This window comes from Ctenopharyngodon idella, chromosome 16 (genome assembly GCF_019924925.1).
Source record: "Ctenopharyngodon idella isolate HZGC_01 chromosome 16, HZGC01, whole genome shotgun sequence".
NCBI lineage: Eukaryota > Metazoa > Chordata > Actinopteri > Cypriniformes > Xenocyprididae > Ctenopharyngodon > Ctenopharyngodon idella.
The window spans coordinates 25,565,873-25,579,418 of NC_067235.1; the positions used below are offsets into that span (position 1 = coordinate 25,565,873).

At 37.8% G+C, this 13,546-nt stretch overlaps 2 protein-coding genes across 2 annotated transcripts; both read right to left on the reverse strand.

Moving 5' to 3' along the window:
* Positions 1-92: 92 nt before the first annotated feature.
* On the reverse strand, positions 93-5,128 carry si:dkeyp-84f3.9 (zinc finger protein 420). The gene is made up of 2 exons (XM_051864414.1): positions 4,898-5,128; positions 93-3,419 (listed from the first exon to the last, which is right to left on the reverse strand). The coding sequence occupies exon 2, from the start codon at positions 3,366-3,368 to the stop codon at positions 420-422; it is 2,949 nt and encodes a 982-aa protein (XP_051720374.1). The 5' UTR covers positions 3,369-3,419; positions 4,898-5,128; the 3' UTR covers positions 93-419.
* Positions 5,129-6,220: 1,092 nt separating this feature from the next.
* On the reverse strand, positions 6,221-10,549 carry im:7147486 (zinc finger protein 423). Its single transcript, XM_051864413.1, is given in 2 exon segments — positions 6,221-8,934; positions 8,937-10,549. Coding segments are annotated over 2 exon segments (3,522 nt in total). The 5' UTR covers positions 10,171-10,549; the 3' UTR covers positions 6,221-6,646.
* Between the last annotated feature and the right edge of the window lie 2,997 nt (positions 10,550-13,546).

Genomic DNA, 13,546 nt, shown 5'->3' on the forward strand with positions numbered 1-13,546 from the left:
GAATACACTTAATATGAATTATTACAAAAAAAAAAAAAAAAAATGTTTAGTCCAAACCACTATACAGGTATAAATGACATACAAGACTTGAGTTTGAGATATTTCAGACAAGACGTTTAATCTGTTATAAGCAACAGATAAAATTTCAATTACAGCACCAATACTAACAGACATCTAAATCAAACCATAGGATCTCTAATTAAAACAATACTGTCCATTACAGGGATTTACTAGTCCAAATATTAGAAAAATTGATTTTTTAACATTTATTTTTTGTCAGTACATCAGTAATGTTGATATCATATGAAAAACATATTCATATACAGCAAACATTTTCACTAGTTTCAGAAGTATGTCATTCCAATACAAAGGTTTCTCACACACTCGCTGAACAAAAGAGAACAACTTTTACAGAATATTCATATTTCTCCTCTGGCATGTTCCAAGTAATGTCCATGCAATTCTTGAAGGTTGGAAAAACAAGCGTTACATTCAGTGCAAACTAAGTCACTGGCTGTGTCCTCTGTCTTCAGTACAGACGGTGACCGGCTTGAACCATTTAATTCTTCCATTGTTGAAAAACTGTCCTTAGTGTGTTTTTTAACCATTTGCCTCTCATTATTCTGAGAATTAGGAATGGAATGTAGATCGGATGACAGATAAGCCAATGTCCTGGTGGTGCTTGGGGCCTCCGTGTTCTGCTTTTGTAATGGATGTAAGCTCGAGGAACCTACGTGTGACAATGAATGAGGCATTTCTGCACCATTTGAAGAGGAGATTTTCTCTTGTCTCTGATTATCAGAAAGGCTGTAGTTGTGGCTTTGACGCTGGAGGTGGTGAGATTGATGTTTTTCCCTTGTTATAAGTAGCTGGCCTTTCATTGCTATTGGTTCTTTCTCTACAGTTTTATGGCAGAGCTGATGGTGGAAAAGCAAGTCTAAGTTCTCAAAACTGGCACTGCACGTACCGCACTCATAGGGATGTACAGCGGACTGCGGATCAATGGTGTAATGTGTCTCCATTGGATCATTTGTGCAGTGAACAACTCTGTGTCGTTTAAGAAGGATCGCACTTGCGAAACCTTTTCCGCAAGTATCACAAATAAAGGGCATAGTTGAGCGGTGCCACTCTTGCTGGTGATTTCTCAACTTTTGTGCATTTGAGAATGTGTGAGGACAGAAGGGACAAACGTGAGCGTTAAGTTCTGGATGCTTCTGCAGATGTTTATTGTACAAGCCCACAAATCGAAACCCCTGCCCGCACTTGGGACAAAAAAAGCGTCCTCTTTTCTGTCTATGCAGCCGCTGATGAATCCAAAATTTGTTCCAGTTTTTAAACATCTTGTTGCAATCGATACACGTGAAGCTTCGAGCCCGCGGATGAGTGAGCATATGGGCTCTCAGCCTTCCTACATGCTGGAATACTCGTCCACACTGTGGGCAGAAGTACTTTCTTGGATCTGCTTTTTGGTGCGAACTGTTCAGCTGAGATACGAAATAGCTGCATTTGATTGGCTGATTGACTGAATGGTGATTATTCTGTGAGTCATAAACAGAGGTGGCCATGACCTGAGGAGGGCAAGCAAGTAAAGAAGAGCTTCTTTTGAACTTCCTCAGCAAGGAAAAGTCTTTTTCAGGAGATCTTACTGGACTTGAACTTCGCATTTTTTGTGCAGTTCTTCTTCTCAAGGAGTTTTGGGGTTGTAATCTGTGTGAGGAACTGTAACCAGAAGACTTGGTTTTTGTGAGCCGAATGGAAACGCAGTGCTTGCTGTGCGTATGTAGCTCTGAGAGAAGACTAAAGGTCTGCTTGCAGCAGTCACAGCTGTAACGCTGGGTATCCGTGTGTCCTTGCAAATGTAATTCATACTCATCTCTGGTGCCAAAGCAACTTTTGCAAAGGTGACACCTGAAGCTGATAACACCTTCCAATTCCATCTCTTTCAACGTGGCATGTGGGTTTCTTTTACCTTCACAAGTGTGTATTTTTAATGGCCCGATCTGAGAAAATCCCTTACCGCATTTTGAACAGAAGAAAGGCCTGATGGACCAATGCACTCTTTCATGGACACGTGCAGTACACGCCTGAGTAAAGGATTTTCCGCACACCTTACAAGAGTATGGCTTTTCTCCACTGTGAATACGAAGATGGATCTTCAGGACAGACTTGTAGCAAAAGACTTTGCCACAGATCGGACACGTTTGGGGTTTCCCTTTCCCTCTTCCTCGCCCCCTCCTCCTTCTAGGGGTGATTTGATTACTACGACAATCACTCTCCACTTTGTTGATCACACTCACTTGGTTCATGTCTGCACTTTTCTCAGTCGTGGCTCTACTTCGGTCGTGGTGTCTGTGTGCATGTTTCCGACTTTTGGATTTATGGACTTTGCTGTGAGATCGAAGGTTAGAGAGTTGAGCAAAGGCTTTGCCACAATCCTGGCATGTGAAGGGCTTCTCACCCGTGTGGACACGCAGATGAATGATATACGCAGAGGCATGATTGAACGGGCGCCCGCAATATTCACACTTGATGACCCGTTTCTCTTTGCGTGGCCGTCCGCGAGAAAATGAAGAAAATCCACGTTTGCTTTCTGTGATCTCCATACTGCTTGTCTCATCATTGGCTTCGGTTGAAGGTGTCTGGTTATTCTGCTCTGAATTAGACTCTTGCGTTTTATCTGGTGAATTATCTACACAGGCATCATCCAATGTTACAGCAGTTTGGTTTAATGCATCAGAGGGCAAGGCTTCTTGATTTTCAGTGTCAGAATTTTTTGCATCTGCAGTGTCCTCGTGGATTTGTTTGTCAGAATCTTCTTTGCATTGGCTATCACTTATAACAGGACAGGATGTATCACAGACAGCTTTCTCAGATGTTTGGACAGTTGAACAGTGGGCTTCATTCCTGTCTGACTCTCTTTCAGACTGACTACTTGAGATTTCATCTGTTTGAACAGACATCTGAGTGTCAATTTGTGGTTTATTTAATTCTGCATTAAGCGGCAGTGATTTTAGTTCATTATCTGTGGTGCTGGAAAGACAATCAGAATTTGACTCTGGCTGATCAAGGTCTTCCAAACATTTCTGTGCATCCATATCAGCCTCTTTGACAGGGTTTAATTGCTGTGGAAATGTATTTACATCTGCTTCACAAGAGCCTTTTTCGCTCTCTTTTTCATCAGCATTAACGGGCAAGGACTCAGGTAGGACATTAGCGCCTGCAGGCGACGGTTCCTCCACTCTTCTGTTCTGGGAGCTTAATGCCAGACCTTTAGAAATTAATTCCCCCATTCCTCTCTTCACAGATTGTTCATTGGCTTCATCCTCATTAGTGTTGGTTCCTTTCTTCTTATCCTCTCCTTTAAGCATGATGTGCGAGTCGCCTGCAGGTGCCTGAGTTTCCCCTCACTCAAGCTGAAACTAGACAAAGGAAAAGGAATAAAAGATATAGATAATATATTATAATATGTACTGCATCTAACGATAAGTTTCATCAGCACATTAGCAGCTGCTTCACCTGTTATCCACATAGTACTTGGATATATTAAAGGGATAGTTCACCCAAAAATGAAAATTGTGTCATCATTTACTCACCCTCAAGTAGACCCCAACCTGTATGAATTACTTTGTTCTGCTGAACACAAAAGAAGATATTTGGAAGAATGTCAGTAATCAAACAGAACTGCCCTGGTTACTGACATTCTTCCAAATATCTTCTTTTGTGTTCAGCAGAACAAAGTAATTTGTACAGGTTTGGAACTACTTGAGGGTGAGTAAATGATGACACAATTTTCATTTTTGGGTGAACTATCCCTTTAATACTGTTGTAGTTAGTTGTAGTAAAACATCAATGTGAAACTACATAACATAATATTATATAGATAATATTATATTCTGCCATATTGGAATTTTGATTTAATGGTACATGACCAATTTTAAAAAGTTGTTGCGTCACATACAAGCATTTGTACTGAGTTGAAATAGTATCACTGTATTATTTTGATGGCAAAATATTATATCCATAAATGCAAAATGTCATCAGTAATACCCACATTTGTAATTTTAATGCAGGATATTGCCTCAATATTTGTAACTTCCAAAGACTTTATTAATATAAAAATGTATAACGCATAGAAAACTATATAAGTAGCAAAATACCTCATGATTATTTTTATACGTTACGTTTATTTATTTATTTAAGTAGTTCCTTATTTATTACTGCCATTAAGTATTTATGTTTCACGTGTTTCTATGATTGTCAATAGTGGCTCGTGGTCCGTTCTTTTATTTGAGCGATTCATTCAAAGAACCGGCTCACAAGAGTCATTAGTTAGTGAATAGAACTACAACAAAGAAAACAAAATAAACAAGGGTTCTCAACTCATTGTCCCCTAATAATATTCAATTCTGACCGCAAACGCACAACAACTAGGGTAAAAAAAAAAAAAAAAAAAAAATAATTAATTAATTAAAAAAAAAATCAGCGCCGTAGCAAATAGCGTTTGATGCAGAGTGATGGCGCTCTGCAGCCGTTTGCAAAGGCCATTCCTGCCATGTTTCTGCAATGCTTTATGCATGCACTGTTACAGTCAGCCCTGCATCTCCTAATAAAACAAAACCTGTGCTTTAAGAACGAGTTTATTTTAAAAAACGAAACAAGCGTATTTAAACAGGATTAATGTGTCTGTGGATTAATTCAACGCTACCCGACGCTGGACTTAACGAATCATTTAAAACCCCAACACTTCATTTTTTTATATATTAAAAAACACCACTTCAATGCAAAATTACACATGCTCGACTGCATAAATACCCATGCTCGACTGCATTAAATGAGCTTCTGCCTTTACTTTATAGAAAGTACATGCGAACAAGCAATACAAACAAAGGCAACCAACCTTTCATGCTCTTTCTATTCAGCACCAATGGACTACGATTCAGGACTCATATACTATACAAATGGAGTTTCCTTTTCCGTTTCAGATAAAAGCCTCTTCGAAGTCTCATTCTGGATGTGTAAAGACAATCACCCTAATATGAAAATACATGTTAAAAAATTCTAGTTTGACTGCATTTACCGCGCACTATATATACCAAACCATTCAAGTACATAAAGACTTGGTATGGGTATGACTTTTATTCGATTTTATTAGAGGTTAAAAATAAATAAATTAAAAATACAGCATTAAAATGTTTCAGAAAACAAATTTTTATACTGAAAAAGGCATGCATCTGAATATCTAATATTCCATTAAAAGTTGCTAACAAAACTGTAGAAATGGTTCAAAATTAAATGTGAAATTATAAATAAAAAATTATAGCAATTATAGAAAATTTTAACTAAAAATTCTGAAATCTAAGTGATTAAACATACTATGTCATGAAAATGGCAAGTTCACCAATGTTGATTCAGGAACAGCTATCATGAACTAACAATTAACAATTTTTATCAATTTTACTGGTAGTCCACTGTATGAAGAATTTTTGGGTATAATGTCACAGTTTACTTTATTTTGCTTTCCTCACTTACAAAAATGAACTATAGTGTCCTGCACCCACTAATAAAAATATATCAAAAATGTCTGAATTATTTTTGGTTTGACTGTATATATATATATAAATTTCACATAATTTTATTCATCATGGTTAATGTTGAATTAAAAATGTAGCCTACTATTGGCCATTCTTAATTCACGTTCGTTCATAAGACAGATTATGAACTGATATTAATTTTACTGTGTAAAATGTAATAGTATGTATAAAATGAATATACTAGACTAATAGATGTAAAAATACTGTTCATTGTTTTTTCATGTTTGCTATTGAATTAACAATTAGCATTATTGTAAATTGTTACCAAAATAATCTTTACACAACTACAGAACTATAAGCTAGCTGATTTGAGATTTTTTTGTATGTCCACATATGATACAATTATGATACAAATACAATTGTGACATTTTTTTGTCCCTCCTGAAACTTCATTTTTGATGCAAATTTAACACATTGTGTATTGTATGTATTTTGTAATGTATTTTACCTTGTTCAGTCCTCCATCAGTTTTACCACTCAATCAGTTCACCATATCTTTCAAACTTTATCATTTGTCCAGAAATTTTTACTATTGCTAGCAGCAACATTTAGCACAGTATAACATTCAAAGTTTTAATCTCAAATGAACACGTGTGCATGGCCACATCTGTTATTAATTTATTGGAGACTTTGAAAGGTGTCACTATTGTTTATTGATGCAACGTAGAACATGTTTACATCAGAATGTATTATTTACAGTACACTAACAATACACAATGGCTACATTAAAAAAGGCTGCAAACTATTATATTTTACAGTTTATACAGTGCATTCACCAAAAATCTCTGTATTGAAAAAAAAAATAGCTGTATTCAATAGATGAATTAAGGAAACCAATGAAATACAGAGGAAGCTGAATATGATACTGACAAGACAAAAAATGTTACACTACTAATCAGATATCAAACTTTTTTTTTTTTAAAACATTTTGAACTACTCAAAATTATTTTTTACTACTCCTTAAAAATGTACTCAAACTGCTGCCTTACAACGTCTCTTTTAACATTTTTTTTAATCACATATGCAGCAATGAAGGCAAGCAGTATATTCAATTTTTATGAATGCAGAAAAGGTATCGGTTTCTGCTCTAGATCATCTTCTGTGTCATTTGTAGTTGTTGATGTTTCAGGCACTGGCCCTAATATGCGGTGAACCCTTCTTGTGTGATTTTTAAGGGACACTATGTCAGGATAGCTGCGCTGACAAATCTGACACTTGTATAGATTGTGTTGAGCCATTCCCCTGGACAGCTCAAGACCACCCACAATACGATGGACCCTCCTTCTGTGGTTTCGGAGGGACTGTACATCTGGATAGCTGCGTGCACAAATGTGACACTGAAATTGATTGGGAGCGCTGTTTTGCTCAGTTCCCTTTGATGGCTGAAACACAGTGCCAACAATATGATGTACTCTTCTTCTGTGGTTTTTCAACGATTTTATGTCAAAATAGGAGCGGGAGCATATCTGACACTGAAACTGGCCCGAACGGACCGGTTCTACGGTAACAAGATTTGGCTGTTTAGGCCGATGAACTTTCCTTAAGTGATCCTTCAGGGATTGAAGCTTTGGATAATTGCGAAGGCAAATAGGACATTGAAAAGGAGTAGGAGTAGATGAACTGCTTTGTGTGACTGCTTGGGACAACTGTTCCTGTGTGTCTTCCGCTGGCCTCATTCTGTTAATGACTCCATGAACATTTCTTTTATGCTCCTCGAGTGCCTGAGGTGTTGGACAATTATGGTCACAAATCTGACACGTCACCCCAGCTTGCCTGCTGTGCGAGACCAGGTGTCTCTTGAGCCCATCTAGACAACTGAACCAACGCACACACACCGGGCATCGAATCGGTTTAAAAGTGGGTTTACAGGTATTGCTTTGAATGTGAACTTTAAGGGTCACTGGGTTGTGGAACATTGCACCACAACGAGAGCAGGTGTGTTTCCTCTGACCTGCAGTATCGCCTTTGCAACGTAACCGTATGTGTCTTAACAAGGAACTGCGGAGACTGAAGTTCTTTTTGCATTTATGGCAAGTCCATGTCTCAGGAAATGACCTATGGTTCACATGTTGAGGTGATAAGAGTGCAGGCGGTTGTGCTTTTATGTTAAGCACCGAAAAACCTGTAGATTGCTGCGGTCGAGTCGGAGCACGTGATGGCACCGTTTGGGAAAATGAACGAGGTTGTTGCTGGGAACCTCTTTGCTCATTTGGGATTTTAGATTGGTTGTGCAATTGCTGATGTGCTTCAAAATCCATCCACGACTGCAAGTTCTCACCACAGTGTGGACAAATGTAGGACTCCTGCGCATGCACCTGCAGATGTTCGAATAGAAGTCGAGGACAAGTGAATGAGGCTCCGCATTCGCACGTCACCCTTCTTGGGAGCACAGACGGAAGTGACATGATCCCCCAGTTTCTGCTACTGCTAGTATTATGAGTGCTCTCCTGTTGGGTTGCTTGGTTTTCTGTAGATGGAGACAGGACGAATAAGTTTTCCTGAGCTGTAGGTGTGGTTTTAGACTCCACGGTTCTAGAGCTTACTACTGAGTTAGTGTTTGTTCCATGGCACTTTTTTACATGCTTATTTAAATTGTCTTTGCGGCTGATGAACTTGCCACATCGAGGACATGGAAACCTTTTAACTGGCACAGGCAAATCAGATGATGCATTCTCAACAGTTTGCTCCTTCAACTTTCTTGCCTCGCAAATCTTCAAGTGCTCCTTTAGTGTAAATAGGCGGGAGTAGCTTCTCTGGCAACCGTTGCAAACAAACCGCTTCATGCCTTTATTAGTCACATGCACCTGAAAACCATTACCTGCTGTATTAATTTCCTTGTCATCAGGTAGCTCTACAATTACAACATCCTGATCGTCATCACAGTCGTCTTTAGCCACGTCTGTCAAATCATCCTCATCGGAGTCATTTTGATCTACATCTATTAGTATATCAATTTCAGCATCATCCAATGGCATGGTCCACTGCTTTTCAACCAATTTATCTTTTTCCTCTGCTTTCATTTCAACCATGTTGGCTGGTACTTCAACAGAGTTTTTAGTTGATTCAGTTGGTTTGGAGTTAGAAACACTGGCAAAAATGGACTTAACTGGATTTATCTGATCCTTCAGCTGCATCTTCATCCCAGCCTGATTTTGCTTGTCAATAGAAAATTCTGTATTCTGTTCCTCAATCTTTACCGGCTCTGTGCCTACACCAATATTTATATGCTGTGCTGACATTTGATTTGTCTTGGAGTCTTGTTTTTGAGTCTTGCTTCGGTCTACTTCCATATTTTGGAGTTTGACGTGACCTTGGTTGCCAACAGTGGGGGAAGATTTCAGAGAGATTTATAAGGACAGTTATGAATTTTGAGGCGGTGCCTCCTTGTGTAGCCACGCTTGCATAAAGAACAGTAGAACATTTTTTCTACCTGTTGAGCTGTAGGGCTGATCGGTGTCACAGACTTCTTTCCCAAAAGTTCAGCGTTTCTAGAAAATGCGTCAGAGCAGACGTGGTTTTCTGGGACTGAGATTACAGTTATCACAAACTGTTGGCAACAAAGACAAAATTTAACTCTCTCTTTCTTGTGCAAGGCATGATGCATTATCAAACTGTCTACGTTCTGGAAAACCCGACGGCAGAGCCTGCACTGAAGTTTGCCTTCAACGTTGTCCCGGCCAAAAAGCTTTTGACGAGTCTCGAGAACCACCACGGGGCAGAGAGTTTGTGTCACGGATATAATCTTCCCCTTCTTTGGCGACATCTTTCCAGTTTTCACACTGACCACAGTGTCTTTTTTCATCTTTGATTGATTCTCCAGTGGCTCTGGCTTTGATATTGTCATGGCAGTTGCAGGTTGCAATGGTGCTCTCGGTGCAACTTTTCTGGGGGGCAAGTTCCTCTGTTTCATTTGGACGGGTTGTTTATGACTCATGTAGGCAGAAGCTAGCATCTTCAGGATTGATTTCTTACTAATTGCAGTTGATTCTCCACAAGATTCTGGTGACTTCTTATTGTCATGCACAGAATGGTTTACCACGTTTAAAGTGTCTTTCTCAAGGATCTGCACTTGGTCTTCTCCTACCATGTTGAAGGATTTTAAAGTGTCCTTCTCAAGAATCTGCACTTGCTCTTCTCCTACCACGTTGGAGGATTTTAAAGTGTCCTTCTCAAGAATCTGCACTTGCTCTTCTCCTACCACGTTGGAGGATTTTAAAGTGTCCATATAGAGGATCTGCACTTGCTCTTCTCCAACCACGTTGGAGGATTCTGAAGTGTCCATATCGCGGATCTGAACTTGCTCTTCTCCTTCTACGTCAGAGGATTTTAAAGTGTCCATCTCAAGAATCTGCGCTTGCTCTTCTCCTACAATGGTGGAGGATTTTAAAGTGTCCATATCGCAAATTTGCACTTGCTCTTTTCTTACTACGCCAGAGGATTTTAAAGTGTCCACCTCATGGATCTGCACTTGCTCTTCTCCTACCATGATGGAGGATTTTATAGTGTCCTTCTCATGGATCTGCACTTGCTCTTCAGTCACTGAATGCGATTCAAAAGGCTTCAAGATGCTGCCTTCCATGTCGGCAGAGGATTCAGCCTTCTTGATATCAGCATTTGAAATAGGAGGTGCACTTTCTGCAAGGGATTTTTCATTGGAATCGGATGGTGAGAGACTGTGAAAAACTTGGTTGGAGACAGGATGGTTGGAGTCTATTTCGCTATCTGGCACAATAGGAATCCTACTCAAATCTGATTTGTCCCTTATTTTCTAGCCCATGTTGCTTTTTATGGTCCTCAAGAGCTGTAAAATTACTAAACTCCTCACCACATTCACATATGTAGGTTTGGGTTGGAGAGGCCGACATTATACAGTGGTGTTTTTCAAGGAGATCTTTGCTCGCAAATAAGCTTCCGCAATTGATACAAGTAGGTAGTGTTGATTCTGTTTGGCAAGAGATTTCACTTGCATGAGTCGCTTGGTGCACCAGGAGTGATGACAAATTATGAAACGTAGCTGAGCATGCCACACAACTGTAAGTTTTAGGACTCCCAGCAGATTTTGTTTCTTGAAGTCCAAGCATTTTGCAGGTGCCAGAAGATTCCAGTGCTGAACATTACATTTAAGAATTGTTACCAAAATCTCTGTTATTATTGTGTAACTCCTAAAAAAGAAAGCAAATAAACACAATTAGTGGCATAGCATGAGTTTTCAAATGTTTTCAATACAGGCACACATCATGTAATGTTATAGGGTCATTCTGTGCCAAATCAACCAAATTTCAGAAATTTTCCTGGGTCAAATTTTTGATTTTGTTAATTTTTCTGTAAAAAGACAAACATAAATACTGATGAAAGCTAAAATATTAAATGTCGCAGATGTATATTTACAGAGTAATCCACTATTTCGTAGAGGAGGGTCAAAATAACAATTCTCACCTGAGATTTAGAGCCAGTTTGCAGGGGTGTAAAATTACTTAAAAAAAGATGACAGCATCATTATTTTATTTTTGCACAGAGATTGGTTGGTCTATTAGTAAAATCTGTTGACTTTAGCAATTTGTTTCATTATATGCCAATGGTGACAGTTCATAAATGGCAAAAAACACTTCTTTTGGAAGAGGAATATCTGAATATCTGAAGAGCAAATAATGTTGAAACTAGAAATGAATCTCATGATTTTCTATCATCTCAACTGCATAGAACATACCCGAGTGCCGTAAATACTCCTTTTCCAAAGTTTGCATGCCTGCAACTATTCAAGGTATTCAAGGTATCTTTATGTCCTTTAAGATTCTCATTAATAATAAACTTATATAGACCATATATAGATCAGTCTCATAGATATGGGGATCTCAAAGCAGCTCCAAGTTCAAATTGTTGAATTTTACCCATTTCCACTGATCGAAAGCCAAATGTGGTTCACTTTGAACACAGCTGATACTTATTGCATTTAAAGAGGAAAGTCTGAAGAATAAATCATGTTTAAACTAGAAATGTATCTTGTTTCCCTCTATCAAAAGGATTGCATAAAACAGCTCTGAGTACCAAAAATTCACTGAAAATTGTTCAGGTTAAGTTGAGGCACATTAACTTGCTCTTCAAAGTGTATTTATAAGAATATATATATTTGAATCAGTTTTAGGGATATTTGGAAGATGGGATTTTGTTCATTTTAACAGCTTCTGAAGCTACCAAGAGTTCAAATATGCAGTATCTTAACTACACGTTAACATCCCTATAGCTATGAGATTTAACCATATAGGGCCTTAAAAATGAAAATTCCAAAAGAAAAGTTTCTTAAGAAAAACAAATCTAAAATGACATTCACATAACATTTAAACATTAAATGACATTAACATAAAATTACAAGTTTTTAAACAGCTGACAGTTATTGAAAATGGGTAAAATTCAACAATTTGGACATGGAGTCACGTTGGGGTTCCAATATAGATATTGAGTCACGTTGGGGTTCCAATATAGATATTAGATATTGCTCTTTCAAAGAAAAAAGTATCAGCTGTATAAAAACTGATTTGGTTTTTGACCACTGAAAATGTGTACAATTTACCAGTTTAATTCATGGAGCCACATTAACATGTCCTTATCTCTGGGATTAAACCACCGAGGGTCTTTAAAATGAAGATACCAAAGGGAAAGTTTGTTAAGAACCAGAATCTAAAATAATATTAATATATCTTTAATAATTCTTGAGTCACAGGCATGCAAACTTGAGGCAAAAAACACAAGAAGTGCTTTTTGCCATTTTTGAACCACCACCGTTGGCATATAATGAAACAAAGATTGCTAAAGTCAACAGATTTTACTAATGGACTTACCAATCTCTGTGCAAAAATAAAATAATGATGCTGCCATCTTTCTAAAGTCATTTTGACACCCCTCTAATTTGGCTCCAAATCTCAGGTGAAAATTGTCATTTTGACCCCCCTCTACAAAATAGTGGATTACTGAGTAAATATTCATCTGTAACATTTAATTTTTTGGCTTTCATCACTATTTATATTGGACTTTCTACAGAAAAAAAATGAGCTGGGGACCTCTGGTTGATTTGACATCACCCTATAGTTCTAGGTGCTGTCATGTTTGGGGCCTTTAAGTTCAATAAAAGACAATTCTGTAATGCAGTTCTAAAAATGGAATTACCTGTGTATGGTGTAATTTTACATTTTTGATTAAAAAAAAAAAAAAAAAAAAATACTACCATCAGGGGAAGAAGAAAAAAAAAAAAAAAAAAAAGTAATCTGTTCTCGACTAAAATAAAACCTGGGTTTAACTGGATGCATGAAAAATGTTCATTAAAAGGTACAGTCAATTGTCTATTTTTATACAAGTTGTACAGTTATTATACAAGTTACACAAGCAGAAAGTGATGAGCAAATATTAATATTGTTGAAAAGAAACAGCTAATGTTAAAATAAAAATTTTGATATTCATGACCATTTCTAAAAACTTGGCACACTTGTTCAAGACTAAATACTTTATAAAGATTTATGCTTTTTTTTTTTTACAATCTCGGACACCCACATGTCATTAACCTCAGTGAGTTCATGCATATTTAATAGAGAAAACTAATTTCTCAGAAAACTCAGCTAGTACAAATAAAACTGCAGCGCTCGTTTTGTAGTAAAGCGTTTAATTATTCGTTACAAATAGCATACGTTTCAAATGTAGCAACAATAGTGGACAGAGAAAGAGGAAAGACGGCTCATAGCATGCTTGGATTTTGATAGGCCTGGCCGCTTTCCGTGGCAAATTACTCAAATATGTTCAAATAAACACTGTCCAAAAAAACCCCTAAAACACATCACCAGGGTGACCTGCAGACCACTCGTTGATTTAGCATTAGTAGATCGTTTAAGAAGAGCGTAAACATATCACAATAGATGCCAATAACAATCACTTCAATAGATGCTGCAGACTTAGCATCAGACCAAACA